Source organism: Anoplophora glabripennis, unplaced genomic scaffold, assembly GCF_000390285.2.
Source record: "Anoplophora glabripennis isolate ALB-LARVAE unplaced genomic scaffold, Agla_2.0 scaffold24, whole genome shotgun sequence".
Taxonomy (NCBI): Eukaryota; Metazoa; Arthropoda; class Insecta; order Coleoptera; family Cerambycidae; genus Anoplophora; species Anoplophora glabripennis.
Window position 1 is genome coordinate 884,899 of NW_019416404.1, and position 19,020 is coordinate 903,918.

A 19,020-nucleotide genomic window follows, 5' to 3' on the forward strand; every position below is an offset into this window, starting at 1 on the left:
TTTTCATAACTTTCATGTTTTTATTATTAAAAGTTAATAAACAGGAAAACTTTAATTAAAAAAATGCAATAATAAATACAAGTTAAATAAGAACTGTTAACAATTCCTTGTTCTTTTATATTATTTAAAATGGACATTCTAAAAATACCTAAAATACATTGACAAATTATCTAAACTTCACATGATCCTTTCCCAGTTATTGCAACTGTCCCTCTTACATCAGTTACCTGATTGGAATCAGCCTCGCCCATCTGCACAATGACAAAAAATACATATGTTATTAAAACTTATTGCATTTCTGATTAATATAGATATTATTACCTCATTTTCCTGCTTCCTACTATCTTCATAATACTGAATTTTCTCCTCAGTGTACAGTCGATAACTAGAATCCACGGCTGAAACAAGGAGAGGACTGTTTTCATTTGAATCTTCTGAACTATAAGAACTCCTCCATGACTCGCTAATACCACTGTCAGATGCTGTATCACAGTCGTTACAGTAGGTTGATTTACAAAAAAAGAAGAAGAAAGTAATAATGGACTGAAATAAAATTAATAACACAAGTCAGTGAGTAAATATGAGAATCAAAAGTAAAATAAGCCAGTCTCAGTTTAAAGTTAATTATAAATATTTAACATGTTTTAACATTATATCTCACCAGCACAAATGTCATGCTCGCCATAACAGTCGCTGTTATGGGAAACCCGTAATACTCTAATAAATATCCCCCAAGGGCAGGTCCAATAACTTCTCCCAAGGAATACATGCATGACCATATCCCCGCCACCATACTGTATGTATGTAAGCTATCTCTGCATCCTCCACGGCTTGAATATAAAAAAAATATGTATATTTTTAATCAATATTAATTTAAACATCATATACCTTTCTGATATATTTTCGACAGTACATTATTGCTTTTATTAATTGATAAATTCTTGACTTTCTTTGCGGTCAAAGGAAATGTTTACAATTCGTGAAAAAAAATATACTTACATTGCACTTGTTAGGACACCTTGGAAAGTGGGCATAAATGTTAAGGCTATCGAGATTCCTAAAATTGATAGTGCCACAAGATCTAACCATATGTTGCTAAAAAAACGATGTGAGAATAATAAGATAATTTTATAAAAAATTAAAGGCTATTATAATTAGGTACATACTTACAATTACTTAATCGGTAAATTAAATTTGGATATACGATATTTTTCTAGGGGGTAACCACACTACTCAAAATTTTTACATGTATGCCAAATTTCATGAAATTATAACTTTCAATAAGTTTGCTACAAAACCTTGAAATAACTGAAGAGAAAAATTATTTTGATTTGGTGGTCTAGGGAGTTTTGGAATTAAATAAAAAGTGCAGAAACAAGTGTCACACTTTTATATACAATATGAAGCTTTAGAACAAATTCTAACATGGTTCAGCCGTTCAGACAGAGAGTCACAAATGATTATTTAGGCGTGTAACAAGCCAATATTAAATTTATTATGAAAAAACTATTTGTGAAGAAATGTCATGTGACCTAAACGTTTTTCATATTAGAATATTGTACTTAAATGGTTCATAAAAACATCCCTCTGTAACAAAGGGAGAAGAGCCAGGAATCTGTCTTTTTCCTCCATAGCTCAGTATATGACGGTTTTTAGGTCCGAATTCTTGACACATGCACCGATTGATGTGAAATTTTAACATAAGTAGAAAATTGCTCAAAAAACAAAAGTTACATAGTGCCGATGTGTGCTTTCACCCTGAGGGTGAATGCCACCCTTTCTCGGGGGTGGCAATGAAGGCACCCATTTTAATCGCAAAAATCAATAGAAGGATGAATTCTAAGCAAAAATGCTCTATAACGTTTTTTCCAAAAATTAATATTTTCCGAGTTGTTTGCGATTGAAAATGTTGATTTTTCATCAAAAAGGTGCATGTTTTTCAACCATTTTTGATTGTTTATTTTTCGGAAAATAAAATCGAACCTTTTACCGTAAAATAATGGAGAGACCTAATTTTTCGAAAAAAATGAATATAACCTTTTTTAAAGTGCTTGGAAAGACCTTTAAAATGTTTTCTGAAAAAATTTCGCTCAAAAACTCGCGGAGTTATGATGAAAATAAAATGGTCATCTCATTTTTTCAGAGAAAAAATGAGATGACCAATAAAATGAAGATGAACAATAAAATCTATGGCTAAACCATAAAAATAGAAACTAAGCATAATCCATGTACAGTTGACTTTATTTAGGTACTAATAATAGGCTCTGCAAGTTTGACCGGTTTAGAATGCCTAAATTAAAAAAAAAAGTTTGAAATAATGAAAAAAAGTTTTTTTAATTTTTAAAAAGATTTCCTTTTTTTGAAATAACTCAAAAACTAAACAAGATACGTGAAAAATACAAGAGTTCAACTGAAAGGTCTTTTTTTTATAATATTTTTGCTCTCTTTCAATTTTTCTGTAGAGCAAAATTTAACTGAGATATTACGTTTTTTAGTTTGCATTTGCGTGTAAGGACCACCTTCTTTGAGCCCTTAAAACCTAAAAATCTCGAAAACGAAGAGTTCAAGACCCTTCAACTATAAGGGTTGATTTGTAGCTCTTGCAATTTTAGAGTGATGAAAAATATTAAAAATTAAAAAAGTTATCGTGAAAAAACGAATTGGTAATGATAGCATTAATCCAACTGATTGGGGATGGATTAAAAATGAAAATCGTCTCCAGCCAATCAAAATGTTCAACCACAGCCTGTACCCGAAGAACTTTTAAAAATGATATTTTGCAATTGCAAAAAAGGATGCGGTGCGACTTGCAGTTGCCGCGAAGTTGGACTCTATTGTAATGCGACATGCGGAGCAATTTCTGTATAATTGCGGTCACTACAAAAAATTGCTAACGATTTTCTATAGAAACGTACACGTGTTGTGGAGAGTGATTACCCCTTTGATATTTTTATGCCGTTTCATAAAAATGTACCTACCTTTCAAGAATAGGTAGAAATGGACATGGCCCCAGTAACAGCAAACCGATAGTGCTCATCACCAGTCCAGCAACCATCATGGACCAATGATTGTTGACTTTATCGGCAACCCAGCCCCAGACTGGGCTGGATAACCCGTACAAAGCAGAAAAGAGTAAAAATATCAATCCTATTTGCTCAGGACTTAAGTCAAACTGAAAAAATTATATTTAACAACTATTCAAATTAAAAAGTTATTAGACGTACTTGCCTCAAATGTGGTTCCAGAGTGGGATCCAGAAACGACCAAGTACTTGAAACTATTACTACGACTAGACCGGTTACCATCACAGCAGGTACTTTTATAACTTTTAATATGGACGTGCCTCTACTTGTAACGTCATCCCAATCTACGATAATAAAAAATGTACAAGGAGTACTTACATTTTTAATTTTCATTTTGTACTTACTTTCAACGGTAGTCAACATCCATAAGTTTAAAGGAACTATAACTACCATTGCTATGCCTAATACAAAAAATGGCATACCGAAGCCACCTAACTGCCTAGAAATAAACATAAAGATACATTCTTTTTAAAATTAGAAATTTAGATTGCTAGTACTTCAAAATCTATACATACCGAATATAAAATTCCTCCTAAGGCTGGTCCGGTACTCATGCCGAGACCAACAAAAGTTTCTAGAATTCCCTACAAACGAATATCGTACTAAATTTTTATAGAAATAGAAAGTAAATGATTATTTTAATGTAATTTGCTAGGCTAAATGCTTCGTGCAGTGACACACGCCGTATATGAGAACTTCTATTAAATATTTTAAATGAAATTTATGAAATAAAGTGTTACATTTGTAGTGGCAGATCTTGAAATTTTGATAGGTTGCTCATATACAGGGTGTAAATAAATAAGTGCGAAAAAATTCAAGGGATGATTCCCTTTTGAAGTATAAGGTGGGTCTCATATAAAAAATGTCCTTTGATCATCCCATGTGACAATACAACCGCTTAAAGAGGGTGCCAAAAAACTAGTTCATTTCTACCCTGTACCAATCATACCATGTAATTAATTTTAAATAAATTTTTTGCTCAGAAATCGTTAATTTTATGAAAAAATTACAAGAGACCTTTTTGTTTACAGTGTATCGGGCTATCTGAAATGAATGAATTTTTAAATGATAAGATATAAAATACAAAAAAAATTACGTATGAAACAAGTCTTTTTCTGGCTTTTTCTACCCCTTACAACCGTCTACTTAATTTAATTTGTCACTTTTTTGGTATTTCCAAAAAAAATAAAAAACTACTTTTGTGGAATCCTCTTTAAGCATTTGTATCTTTACAGGGGATCTTCAAAGGAGATTTTTTTTTATATGAAAGACCCAACTTATTTTTCAAAAGAGTATCACCCCCTGAATTTGTTCGCACTTATTTATATACATCCTGTATATACATAGGTATATGCATTTTTTTTCTTTCATAATCAACAAAATACAATGAGGTGATTCTTTTTAAAAAAAAAATTTCTAGAGGTCGCTCAAGATTTTAAAAAATTTCCAAAATCGTGAGAAATTGAATTTTTAAAAATTTTTTTTGTTATTTTATCATTTTCTAGGTTGAAAAAAATCTCGATTCTGAAAATTTCAAATCGATATTTTATTTCTAAAGGTCACTTATAATTATTTTAACTTTCAAAGTAGTGTATTCAAGCGACCTCTAAAAAATAAATATCAAGGAACTAATAATTTTTTTTATTGAATTTGATGAACAAAATAGAAATAAATCACGACACTTAAATTTTAAAAAATTAAAAAATTATAAATGTACATATTTGATACTCACAGTGCGGTAGTAAATTTTTCCTCGATAAATTTATTAAGTGTCTCGTGATTTATTTCTATTCTTTTGTTCATCAAATTCAATAAAAAAATAATTAGTTCGCTGATATTTATTTTTAGAGGTCGCTCGAAGACATTTTAGGTACACTACTTTTAAAGTTATAATAATTATGAGTGACCTTTAGAAATTAAAATATCGATTTGAAATTTTCAGAATCGAGATTTTTTTCAACCCAGAAAATTATAAAAGAAAAAAATTTTAAAAATATTCAATTTTTGACCATTTTGGAATTGAAAAATCTAGCTCTAAAATTTTTTTTTGAGCTGATTTTTTGAGGGGGCTCTTAAAACATGATAAACTAACATATTTTCACAAGAGACACGAAAAAAATTTGTTTTTTTTTTAGCCACCCTACTGTTTATATGTAATACTTTTTCGAATTTCAGGTTATTTTAATTTAATTTGAATCCCTATTTTAATTTTTTGTTCAGCAAATTTAAATTGAAATTTATTTGACGTAGAAGTAGTTTATGTGGGTCAACAAATTATCTTCTAAAAAACAGAGTGGGCCCCACATTTCATTATCAAAATATAACAGAGTTTGAATTGAATTTTTTAAATATACCGTACCTATATTCTGTCTATATCTAAGAAAAACATAAATAAGTACTTACTATAACAGATCCTATATTATTAGGAAAAGCTTTTACAACAATTACATAACTAGCTGTGGAAAATGCACTGGCCCCTAAAGCTTCAAAGCCTCGAATTAAAACACAAAATGTTGTAAAAAGTGTATAATTTTGAATATACTCCAGCATTCTGAAAAAATAATTCGGTGAAATGAACATTTGCTATTTAATAATAATAATAATAAAATCCAACATAAATCACTTACCCAAATAATATATTTGATATTCCTGCTATAAGAATTCCTAGCACAAATAAGAACTTTGCTCCGATTTTCGGTAGCTGAAATAGAAACAATTGCAGTGCATTTAACTTTTATAATTTTTAAGTATTACTAACAATTTTTCCAAATATTGGTGAAGTGATGAAAACTATGAGGGCGTAGAAGCTGAAAACGAACCCAGACATGGTATCTGAAAGACCCTTTTCAGCTGCTTCTCTTGGAAAAAATGGTGCCATTATTGACATTGAACAGAAACTCATAAAATCGACCAGTGCTAATAAGGCTAGGGTTAATTTTTGAGATCTGGAAAAATTCCTTATTGCAGATGGCTCTAAATGTGAGTTTGTCCTGAAATAACATAAATTTAAGAACTACTATAGAATAATAATACGTTGCCCCCATCCCACACAAACAACGGTTTTGAAATAAAACAATAATGTATTTATCCATATGCCATATACCTTAATAATCTCTCCCTCATTCTTGCAATATCACCATGAGTGTAAGATTCAGGGAATACGTTCGATAAGGACTTGCTCCTACAGTATTTTTTATATACAGGACGACTGGGAATGGCTTTGTTCAAGGATAATGCAAAGCTGCCCTTACTGGAACTTGAAACGGAAGGCTCTGGAGATGGCATCGTGCTTGATTTTGATGCTATCATTTCTTCCTTCGTCATGTTAAACTATCCAAAATTGATAAATTAACGCCTTTCTCTTAAATGAATAAATCTGAAATTTTAAATGAAATGTTTTCTGAAACATGACATACGAGTAATAAGGACCTGGCTAACAAACAAGGTTTGTATTAAAAACTTTTTCGTTACAAAGGATCATATATCCAAAATAACGTGGTTCAAATAAGCAATTTAGTCTCGAATTTAGCGATAAGGGCAAACGTTTACTTACATATTTCTTCATCAAAATATTCACTCGCAAATTAAACGGTTTTTATACTCTTCCAGTCACAGTAAACGCTGCTGTGAAGTAACATATTTTTATGAACAAACAGTACAACAGAAAAACACTAAGAGTAGTTTGTCAATACGACAGTGATATCCTTTCTTATCAGAAAGTAATTCAACATATTTAGTCAATAGATAGATATGTAGTACATAGTATAAGTGCATGTAAACAAATTTCCGGTGGAAAATTCTATTTTGATGTGGACAGAATTTCAACTATTCATGATAATAATAATTTAATAGCCCTCAAACAAAAAGACGGGAAACCCACTTATTTATTTTATTAAGTTAATTCATAAAGTAATGTTTCTTGCGTGTAAAACAAATACATTCAACAGAATAATGTTATAAAAAGGTATCAGGGAGCCAAAAAGTAAATATCTAGCTCTACAAAGTAAATAAAATTAGATATTATCTCAAAAACTATTACATGATTGTATAAAATATGTGTATAAAATACTACTTTATATAAAGTAGGTAAAAGAAAATATTACTATGTATGTAGGTACTGATTTTGACCTTACCAATACAATTATCACAGGTGGTTTAAAAAATAATGTTTACTAAAATACCATGTCGGGACATTTCAAATAATAATTTTTTCTTCTGGTAGTTAACTCTGATAATCACATAATTATAATTTTCATTTTATTTTATATTATGATGGAATTATATAAGTTGTAAAAATAATGTAATAGGTACGTATTTTATTTTCATAGAAAATATATCAAATCCGCCAAATATTAATAATAATATAATATTAATTATTTCAAATTACCTTCCACACCTTCCTTATATTTTTATATAGGGTGAATTGCTTAAAGATGTTTACCATAGAACTCTGACTAAAGATTAGAAACTAAACTAATGACATTCGACATCGACTAGTGCTATTAAATTTTTTGTTATTAGCTATGGCCAACTGTGCATAAATTATGTTTTTGTTAAAATATTACTAACTGAAACTTTTTAAATATACCCACAAACGGAGACACTTCCATAAAGAAATTATGAAAAGAGCACGCTATCACAAAAATGTGAAAATTGGAAAAAAAATGATTTTCATCCTAGAAAGTTAGAAAAATTATGTAAAAGATGTAAATTTATACTTGAACATAGGTATACTTGAAAAGGTAAAGCCTCTGGTATTTATACAATATATTTTATAATAAAAAAAAAGAAGTTATCGTAGGAAACTTAGTTCATTTTTAATCTCTCTTAAGAAATGTACATTCATATTACATTCAAATAAGTTTTAAACTTTCAGTGACGTGGTACAAAAACTTACCTATAAACAAACAAATTATGTTTTGTTGTTCGAAATTCAGATCCGTATACCTACAAATAAATAATCAATATCAATACATCCACGTTTTGGAAATTGTTGTACACTTGGACCTTATTGGCATATAAACGTCATCACCATGTGTGTTTATAAATAAAATAAAAATGCGTTGATAGTTTCACATTTCAAAAATAATTCAGCCGCATTAAGGCAAGCTCGCGGCTGTTGGTACGCAGTTGATAAGAGAAGGTCGTGTTACCCAGATAACATACATACTTTTTTTGAGCTGTAAGTACCTTCGATTTCATGAGACGGATTGCCGATCGATTTGTATGAGAATTTAACAAAGAATAAACGTGCATTATAATTCGTAACTATCCACTTAATAACAATTAATATGGTGTTTTATTAGATAATCTTTTCTCTTTCACCCCGTATACTACTAATTAGAAATAGAGAAACGGTACGCAAGATAAATAATTACCTACTTAGAAAAGTCTACAACATTTTGTAGCGAAAAATTTTATTTAATTCCATTTTTAGTCTTTAATGATTACATATTGCAGAAATTACAGTGGAAATTACATTTTTTGTTTATCTATTCATTGAGAAAATTATTTCAATTTTATAAAAGGTAGGAACAACTATTTTAACTTTTTTAAGAATTTATTTAAATAAAAATATAAAGGATAGTAGGGGAAACTTTAAAATAATTGTCTGTGAATAAAAATATAACTTTTATTATTGGATATAGGATATAAATACTTTTTGTCAAGACTATTGAGGCCCAGGGCCCAACTCCAAGCAACTTGGAATAAAGTTTGACATTTCAGTGTCAAGTCAGTGGCGTCACTAAGGAATTTAAAAATAATTTAGCTGCATTAAATATATTCACAAATGTTAACTTACCAGCATCTTATATTTTATTACAGATGAAATATGGACTTTAGATATTATTAATATCGCTTCTGTAGTGCAGTTATTTACAGTATTTCCAAGTCCAACAGCTCTAATACTGTCAGTTTCTTCATTTATGCATTGCATGGGACAATACAATAAAAATTGTCCATTATTAATATAGGTTGGAACATTACACACATAGTGGACATAGAAATTGAGTCATAATAAAAATACCCAGTATGACAGCTGTAAGCATCATTTTTTTTATACAGGGTTATCCAAAAGTCCCGGTGCGGCAGAAAAACGTTCGAAGAAAGCATTTTGGGAAAAAATGTTTCAGACAAAAGTGTAAGGATTTTTCCCTGGCTATCTGATGGCGACCTTGGATTTGACCTTCAAGGTCATTTGAAGATCAAGTTAAGTTTTTTAAATGGAAACCCCTATTTTTTATTGCGGATTTGGAAAGAGCAGGAAATTTTACGTCCAAACATGGTCTTGACCATGACTTTGACAATGACCTTCAAGGTCAAATGTGGTTCGACTTCCAAAAGTCCCGGAGCGGCAGAACTTTCGTAGAATGCATTTTGGGAATAAAATTTTCAGACAAAAGTGTAAGGATTTTTCCCTGGCTGTCTGATGGTGACCTTGGATTTGACCTTCAAGGTCATTTGAAGATCAACTCGACCCACATTTGATCGTAGTCATTGTCAGAGTCATGGTTAAGACCATTTTTGGATGTAAAATTTCCTGCTCTTTTCAAATCCGCAATAAAAAATAGGGGTTCCTATTTAAAAAACATAACTTAACCTTCAAATGACCTTGACGGTCAGTCGGTCAAATCCAAGGTCACCATCAGATAGTTAGGGAAAAATCCTTATACTTTTGTCTGTAACATTTTTTCCCAAAATGCTTTCCTCGAAAGTTTTTCTGCCGTACCGGGACTTTTGGATAACCCTGTATATTTGGCTCTCAATGTTTTTTACACTGATAAGGCTCCCAAAAAAATTGTCCACAAACGTAACATTGTATATGTTTAAATTACTATTTTTAAAGGATGCACTGTGGGGAATAGAAAATATTTCACAAAAATAAACTTCGAAATAATAAAAATGATTTTATTAAAAATATCACAATACAACATTTGCTCAACAGTGTCATTAAAATATAAAATAACTAGAATACTATTGTAAAGAATCAATTTAAAATAAAAATAAAGTTATAAATTATTCGTTTTTGGTTTCCACACTTTTATCACACGATCCTGACTACCAGTTGCTATGAATTCCCTTTCCAAAGATATATCCAATGTTTTAATGACGTCTGTAAGAAAACCACAAAATTTATCAAAACAATAATACTAACATAATAGAAAGCATATGTTTATCCTCTTTCTCCAATAACTAACATTAAATATTCACTGGACTTTATAAATATTACCTGAGTGCGCCTTGACCTCCAAGAGCAACTTGACTTCAAAAATGTCCCATATCGACAATCCTCCATCGTCACAACCCAACACCAACAGAAACTCGTTCCATTTCAATGACGAAATGCTTGATTTTAAAGTCTTACTGAAAACAGGCATACCCGTATTCACATCTATTATTTGGAAGAGTTTATCGCTGCTGCCTATAGCAAGTTTCAATCCTTCCGGGCTGTAGCTAAGTGCCCTAATACTGGAACAGTGCTTATCGTATTTCTTGAATAAGGTGAAATTCGTTGTCTCCCAAACGTATATTTCTCCATCTTCCGTACCCACCGCCAAATACTTATTTTCCCTACAAAGAAAACGTGGAAAAATCATTTTTGTATAATGTCAACATAGTCAAGGATACTGTATAATTTTTTTTTACCTGTCAAAACATAAACAAGTCACTTGAGAGTTGTGATCAATCTGCTTATGCAGGCACTGTATGGGTTTAATTATGCCGTCGCTATTAAGGCCTTTCCATATTTTCACCGTGCAATCGCCACTTCCAGATACCAAAAGGTTGATTTTGGAAGCGAAGGACATGCAAGTGATAGCGTCTTCATGTGCGAGCACGCTTTCCTTTACCTTCCCGTAGTCCAGATCATACAACAATCTGAAACGGTATAAAATATTGCACTGTCGAAACCAACCATATGAAAAAACCGAATCAAAGAGGCCAAAGGAAATCAGTTGTTTTTTTCATACAAACTGAATATAGAATAATGAGGGTACAATGGGCAGCCTACAAATTTTTACTGCATGTTTTCATTAAGGGGTAACATGACTTTAAAATGCTAAAATAAAACGTAATTGTGTGATATGTTTTTTAAATGCAAGGAAAAGTAAGAGAATAATGATATTCAAGGATGTTATTGATCATGTCTTTAAAGTACTCAAAAAAAAAAGTTATTATTATTATAGTAGAAAATGACGACACTAGGGTCATTCTCATGAGGCAAGTTGAATTTTCTTTTAATCTACACGACTATGGTTAGAGAAATATTAATTTTTGTGTGATTGTCGAACGTTTGAAGTAAAAAATTTAATTACCGACAAAAAAATAGGCAATCATTTGTTAATAAATAATGTTAAAATCAACTTATCAAAAATCCCCTACGTAATTCTCTTCCCATTGTTATTTTAAAGATACCGTGAAAATTTGGAGTAAATGGAATGCAAATTGTTGGAATTATGCTGTGTGCCATTTAAAAAAATAATGTTTCGAGAAGAACACCTTTAAACTTTTGAGATATACACTATACTAGCGTACTTTTGTTTAAAAATGTTTCTAATTGAACACAAATGCTTTCTAACGACATCTGTTAGTATTAGAGAACTTGTAAATCACATTAGACTTCCTGTACGTATCCATGTGCCGCAAAAAAAATTGTCCAGGTATAAGTCTATTTTCCCCTTACTCTAGAAGGTTCAAGGCATCTTTTAAATCAATAAAAAAATAGATTTTCTGAAAATTATATAATGGTGTTACCCTTTACAAGTGCAATTTGCATTAATATGTGCAATAATTTTTTCATACACCAATAAAGAAAGTCGGACGGCGACTGTCTGGCGCTATTACTAATAATTACCAAACAAAACAATTTGACGAAAAAACAACATTTATATGATTCATGCAAAAGAATCATGCATCGGTGTAATTAAATTTCTAGAAAACAATAAATTGCCGAGCAATATTTAAACTATCATAAAATTACCTCTGCTGATAAAATGCCAACAACGTAAAATTAAGGTTTCATAATATAATCTTACAATATTAATCTTTCACCCGGGAAAATAGTGAATTATAAATGCCTCATGTTACTTATCTTCATGTTTTAATGATAAGTTTAATTGCTAGCATAACAATAAATTAGGAATTTCTTTTATTAATATCAATCAGTCATTATTTACATGGGAACAAGATAATAAAATGCAAAAATATTTCCATGGCGTCATTCAAACAACATTAAAATTTGAAAAATAAAAGACGTATTCCATTTACTTACATTTGATTATCCCAACTTCCAATAACTAAAACATTAATATTAGGAAGTTGGATGCAACTGCTAAGGGGCATGTTTCCGATATTAGCGCTTCTAGTTTGTTTGTTCTGCGGCAAAGAGAATACCTTCAGTTTCGAGTCGTATCCCACCGATGTGATCCGAGTACCATCGTCACTTATAAAAATATGACTTACTGTATTTTTATGGGAATTAAAACTAGTTTGTAGGCATAGATTTGTCATGGTTTTCCATTTATCTAAAATGGAGAAATATATACAGTGGAGTTCAGTTATATACAGGGTGTTTTCACTTTAAATTTGGAAAACGCAGGAATATATTCCCTATCAAAAATTAAGTGTAGTTTGCTCTATAAATTTTTTTTATGAAAGCCTTTGTTTTGGAGATACAGGGCGTTGAAGTTAAAAAAAAAATAAATACTTTTTGACATATCTCGGCTATCCACGTGTAGATTTGATTTAAACTTGGTGCACATTATGCGTATTGGGGGTTCTCATAATTGGCAGAATATTTGTCTTATCCCATTAGCCAGTGGCGTGCAAAGGGGGATGCGTGGCCCCTTTTTTTTAAAAAAAAGTACGCCATTGAGTTTTTCGAAGAATGTAAAGTAAATTTAAATACTACCATACAAAAGCAATCTAAAAGGCCTCTTGGTATTTTTCGATAATACGCAGCGTTCATGAGACTCTCGGACTATTAAGATTTCAATGCATGAAAAAAAAATAATTACGACATTGAGTAGAGGAAAGTAATGAAAATATTTACAGGTTCTTGACTTGCTGCGAAACAAAAAAGTTGCTATAAATTTTAATGCAGCATTTGAATTCAAAGAAAAATATCTCTTTTTCTCATTCAGCACTACCGTGCCATGTTATCATGCATTGGAATCTTGATAGTCCAAGAATCTCATGAACGCTGCGTATTATCGAAAAATACCAAGAGACCTTTTAGATTGCTTTTGTATGGTAGTATTTAAATTTACTTTACATTCTTCGAAAAACTCAATGGCGTACTTTTTTTTGAAAAAGGTGCCACGCATCCCTACCTTTGCACGCCACTGGCTAATCCGATAGGACTAATATTCTGTTAATTATGAGAACCCCCAATACGCAAAATGTGTACCAAGTTTGAATCAAATCTACTCGTGGATAGCCGAGATATGTAAAAAAGTGTTTATTTTTTTTTAACTTCAACGCCCTGTATCTCCAAAACAAAGGCTTTCATAAAAAAAATTTATAGAGCAAACTACACTTAATTTTGGATACGGAATACATTCCTGCATTTTCCAAATTTAAAGTGAAAACACCCTGTATATATAACATTTTTTTAAATGTGGCTTTAAAATAACAGCTTTGTAACTCCGAAAGAAATAATTGCAGTTTATTATTCTGGGAATACATACTACTACCCCTAAAGAGCTGACCCTCTGTATATGTTTTGTAATGTGTAAAACTAAAATCGTATATACCTTCAAGTTTGGGATCGTCTTGTGTGATCTGATAGGGTTCAGTCAACAATTTGAGTCCAACTTTGCGTTGAGGATGGGGTACCTTGAATACTTGTTTTGGTATTTGTCCAAATTCCATAATTTGTACCTCCAATGCATGTCTTTCGTTTAAGTCTATTATTGAATCCAAATCAACATTTCCCTCATAGCAAAGATGATAAAACACTAAAACATGGTATTTAGTTCTAAAAACAATTGTTTTTTTTTTTTCGTTTCTTACAGTTATTAGCCTTAACAGCCTCTTCTCCCTTTTGTTTATAACCAAAAATCAAGTCTATCCATTTGTGTAAGTTTTTCGAGGCAACATCACTCTCTAAAGCATCTCTTAATTTTTCTATAAAGTGTTTAGGGCCATTTGTCCAATGAGGTAATTCTACATCACCTACTTTTACGTTGTTGTGCCGATAACCAAAATTTATTCCCATATTATTAACCAGGAATTTTCCTTCTTGCGAGATATCATAAAATTCAGGTATTAGCTCTTTGAAATCAGACATGTTGGTCTGACAATTTTTAAAAGCATCCGCTACGGAATTGAACATTCTATCGGGGTGATCAAATCTACCACTCTGGAGACACAGTACGTAATGAGGATACTGCCTGGCTAAGTAATACAGAACAAAACCAGGAGTAGAGTAGTGTGAACCATACATGAATTTTGGGTGGGACATTTCGTTATACCTCTCTAATAAACGTCCTAAACGAAGTTCATTTAAAGCTCCGATAGGCTTGGATAAGTCACGGAAATTCTCTGGGTCATTGAGATCTAGTTTCTCTCCACTATAATTGGAAATAATCCAAGGAAAAACTGGATATTGAGTCAGATCATTTATTGTTCGGTCACCGAGGCTAAAAAGGGTATAAAAAGTAAAAAAAAATAGACATAAAGATTGTATAATAATTCACATAAAATGAACATATTTTCATTATTTTATGATTAATTTTTAAAAGAATAAGAACTATGTAGTTATGCGATACGCTACAGTACTAAATATAGGTACATTATCATTAAACAAAACCGAAACAAAAACTTTGTTTACTATAATATTTATCAATGTTTATCTATGCAATATGATAAAAACATATAGACTTACCTATGGAATTAAAATAAACTCACCTATTTATATACAATAGATATTCGTAGTTTGAAATAATACCATTCTGCCACTGAAGAGTCATAACATCTTGCTCTATTTCATTCAATTTCAGTTCAGGTTGTTGCAATAAATTATCATAAAACTCATCTCTTAATTTTTGGTTTTTGAAGGATAAATAAATATGAGGATTAGAAGAGTTCTCATTTGAGTAAATTTCGAGGCCCTTAAAAAAAACAAGTCGTATAAAGACATATATTTAAAAATGTATCTACTTACAATTTGTTGAAGTAAAAATCTTCTTTTCACTATTCTTTTAATACTGTTTAAGTCGATTTTTAACACTGGATACTGAAATATGAATGTTTTTGGTTTTAATGCCATTAGTATGTTATTTCTGTTGTGAATTATATTTTGAATGTATTTGAAAACAAATAACAAACTGCTGCATAGTTACCTGTTCTATATTATTATATGGTTGAAAACATAAGCGTGATGTTGACAAAAGAATTCTTCCAGGGTTTACTACCAACGGTGTTACTTTGTCAGCTTGGGTTTCCATCACAATTTTTTCATATAAATCCAACCATAAAGGGTTAAAACTTACTCTGGCTTGCCTAGAGTGAACAATCGTTGCTATCTAAAAATGTATGGATTAGATGAAAATTTAATAAAACTCGATAAATCACATCTAATATAAAAAGAAAACCTCTTTATCAAATGTTAAATTAAAATTAAAATGAATTACCATATCTGCCTGTTCTGCAGCAGGTAAAGTACTAGCCCTATGAAGCTGACAAATTTGTGGTAAACAGTTCATAATATTTGCATAATTCAACAGGAATAAAAAATTTGCAGAATCCTTAAACTGATATGGGGCTATGATATTTCTCTCTAACATTTCGATATATTCCCTGCAATTTACACTGAGGACATTGTTGCTTTGTAAAAACTTTGCGCTTCCCTTCCATTGCTCAATAATTACACAGTCTTTCAATTGTATTTTTATCATGGGTTTGTTTATATCTTTTGGGTCGAATACCAATGATTTCGAGCACATTTTGAGTCGTCCATCCTGTTTTTTAACATCATACGTTTTAGGGGTGGTGTCGGGTGGAATAAAAATTGCGCTATAGTCTTCAAAGTATATTTCTCCAGGGTCAAGTTGTAATAACGAGAACCTGTGCAAAAATAATTAAAAAACCATTTTTTGTTAATTAATAATGACAAAATTACCTTCCTCTATCCATATTTATTTACTAATTTTTTGGTTTTAAATACCCTACATCCACACCGGATTTACAATTATCATTACAAACTTTACCATCTTCCTCTTACAACACAAACTTACAATAAATGCACAACAAATACTTAAATATTTACTTTATTCTCAACATTTGACAGTTTACTAAAAGCACACTAACCTCAAAAAAGGTCAAAACCACAGACCACCGTCAAAACTAAAAACTGCCACATGACGTCACAATCCAAGACTAATTTACAGAAGGTTTGTTCATGGAGAAAGTTAATGACCTAAAATGCAACACATCATAGCGATTTCTCGTTCCGAAAATATTGCTATTTTATTTATTTCATGCATGTAAATATAATACAGGTTTAGGAAGCTCCATGGTGGCTTCCGGATAAACTTATTTAGGGATATCCATAAAGAAATATAGAACTTGAAAAACGCCCACATCAAAATGTAGGTAAGTCAGGATACTACACTTTTGTGGTTTGGATTTAGAGTGCGTTACAAGTAGTGATGGGCAGAATCGAGAACTCGGTACTCGAATACTTTTAAGAATCGAATGATTATCCGAGAACCGAGTACCGGACCGAGACCGAATGAGTATCCGAGAACAGGACTCGAGAACAGCGACAATGCAGAATCGGTGTATGTCGGCGACACGGTGTGGATTCGAAAGCATCATTGGGATATTTTTATTCGTACTCGCATCGATGGTAGCTTAGCAGTTAGTAATTAAGGTAAATCTCGCAACGAACGAGAGATGTGGTTTGTTTCACGCAGCATTTTCCGTTATTAAATATTAATGTTTTTAGTTATTTTATAATTATTAAATTCTTATTTTTAAAATGAAGCCTGGCTGCAAATCATTAGTTTGGGATATTATTTTAAAAAAAGTAATAAATAAGTAAAAAGTTTAAATTATTTGGCAATACAACAAATCTTAAAAAACAGTCAATTTTGGCCTCTAAAGCACATCCGCCTAGTGTCTAGTCCATCTATCTGCCTGCCCTGAGGGATACTCGAAATCTCGTCATGAATTCTCAAGTATTCGAATGCCGGCATAAAAGTTCTCGAGAACAGCGAGAACTTTTAAGAATCGAATGGATATCGATTCTTGCATTCGAATTCTCCCATCACTAGTTACAAGGCAAAATAAATTTTGACATTGTGCCGACTTGCAATTTGTCTTTCTTCAGTTTTGATATTTCCATTAGTTTTAAATAGTTAAACAAGTTAATAGCAGCATGGGAGTTACTGAAACCGATGTCGAAATGAAGAACGCAGACAGTCCTCCAGGTTTGGAAGCCGGAGATACTAAACGAGATGTGGATCTGCAAAGTTTACTGGAAATTCGGGAGCATGCAAGGCAAATTGAAAAAGCTGTAGCCAACAAGGAAAATCGGTTTATTTTAAGAGTGCTGAGATGTCTTCCAAATACCAGAAGAAAATTGAACGGTGCTGTCCTAAGGAGCTTAATAAATCAGATTTACCCTGTGGCTGAAAGGGAATCTTTGTTAAATTTTGTAGAAGAAGCGACTGGAGAAATAGACAATGCTCAAGCAAGAGCAAGATCAGCTGCCAAGTCCCCAGTGCCAGAGGTCGATACATACATAAACTTATTAATTTTGGTACGTTTAATTGATACCAACAAACTACAAGAAGCAGAACGGTGCTCACAGGCTTTAATGAATAAAATCACTAGTCAGAATAGACGTACTATCGATCACATTGCAGCCAAATGCTACTTTTACCATTCTAGAGTAGCAGAACTGACGAATAAGTTGGATTCTATAAGAGCTTTTCTGCATTCTCGTCTCCGCACTACAACATTAAGAAATGATTTTGAAGGCCAAGCTGTACTTATCAACTGCCTGTTAAGAAATTATCTGCATTACTCTCTGTACGATCAAGCTGACAAATTAGTAAGTAAATGTGTTTTTCCAGACACGGCAAGTAATAATGAATGTGCTAGATTTCTGTATTATTTGGGACGTATTAAAGCTGCACGTTTAGAATATAGTGTTGCTCAGAAGCACTTGGTACAGGCTATGCGAAAAGCACCACAAAATGCTGCAGTTGGATTCCGACAGACAGTCCAGAAGTTAACGGTAGTCGTCGAACTCTTATTGGGAGACATACCAGAAAGGCAGATTTTCCGACAAGCTAGCATGAGACACTCCCTGGCTCCTTATTTTCAATTGACCCAAGCTGTTAGAATGGGCAACTTACATCGCTTTGGAGAGGTATTGGAAAACTTTGGTCCACAATTCAGACAAGACCATACTTACACACTTATCTTACGTTTACGCCACAATGTCATCAAAACTGCTATCCGTGCTATCGGACTGTCTTATTCTAGAATTTCTCCGCAAGACATTGCGAAGAAGCTTGGTCTGGATTCTGCAGAAGATGCAGAATTTATCGTAGCTAAAGCCATTAGGGATGGAGTTATTGAGGCAACGTTAGATCCACAAGGGGGTTATATGCGCAGCAAGGAAAGTACCGACATCTACTGCACAAAAGAACCGCAAATGGCGTTCCACCAACGTATATCCTTCTGCTTAGATTTGCACAATCAGAGCGTTAAGGCCATGAGATATCCACCAAAAGCCTACGGCAAGGAATTGGAATCTGCCGAGGAGAGAAGAGAACGTGAACAGCAAGATTTAGAGCTAGCCAAAGAAATGGCTGAAGAAGATGATGACGGTTTCCCTTAGACCATTTAATTGTAACTGTCTGCATATATTGGATATTTCTTTTTGTATTTTATAGATGAATAAATCTTATTTAACTCAAAA

The 19,020-nt window shown here is 31.9% G+C and overlaps 3 protein-coding genes across 5 annotated transcripts; 1 reads left to right on the plus strand and 2 right to left on the minus strand.

The window, feature by feature from the left end:
• Positions 1-15: 15 nt before the first annotated feature.
• LOC108910776 (MFS-type transporter SLC18B1) lies at positions 16-8,197 on the minus strand. 3 transcript variants are annotated; one of them, XM_018715507.1, is made up of 14 exons: positions 8,083-8,197; positions 7,981-8,030; positions 6,187-6,459; positions 5,842-6,073; positions 5,711-5,784; positions 5,487-5,634; positions 3,599-3,667; positions 3,428-3,518; positions 3,225-3,367; positions 2,979-3,172; positions 1,000-1,095; positions 662-830; positions 322-543; positions 16-251 (listed from the first exon to the last, which is right to left on the minus strand). In XM_018715507.1, exons 3-14 carry the CDS (start codon positions 6,405-6,407, stop codon positions 171-173), a joined length of 1,740 nt encoding a protein of 579 aa, XP_018571023.1. In that variant the 5' UTR covers positions 6,408-6,459; positions 7,981-8,030; positions 8,083-8,197; the 3' UTR covers positions 16-170. The 3 variants fall into 3 exon arrangements, with proteins under 3 accessions (XP_018571023.1, XP_018571014.1, XP_018571004.1); XM_018715498.1 differs by lacking the exon at positions 7,981-8,030 and having other exon boundaries at positions 8,035-8,197; XM_018715488.1 differs by lacking the exons at positions 7,981-8,030; positions 8,083-8,197 and adding an exon at positions 6,637-7,255.
• A 1,781-nt stretch (positions 8,198-9,978) lies between these two features.
• On the minus strand, positions 9,979-16,383 carry LOC108910766 (protein FAN-like). The gene is made up of 11 exons (XM_018715477.1): positions 16,207-16,383; positions 15,719-16,151; positions 15,428-15,610; positions 15,250-15,321; positions 14,994-15,196; positions 14,097-14,725; positions 13,838-14,041; positions 12,355-12,607; positions 10,731-10,961; positions 10,315-10,655; positions 9,979-10,197 (listed from the first exon to the last, which is right to left on the minus strand). Exons 1-11 carry the CDS (start codon positions 16,218-16,220, stop codon positions 10,094-10,096), a joined length of 2,667 nt encoding a protein of 888 aa, XP_018570993.1. The 5' UTR covers positions 16,221-16,383; the 3' UTR covers positions 9,979-10,093.
• A 977-nt stretch (positions 16,384-17,360) lies between these two features.
• LOC108910746 (probable 26S proteasome non-ATPase regulatory subunit 3) lies at positions 17,361-19,020 on the plus strand. Its single transcript, XM_018715454.2, has one exon. It carries the CDS (start codon positions 17,467-17,469, stop codon positions 18,937-18,939), a length of 1,473 nt encoding a protein of 490 aa, XP_018570970.1. The 5' UTR covers positions 17,361-17,466; the 3' UTR covers positions 18,940-19,020.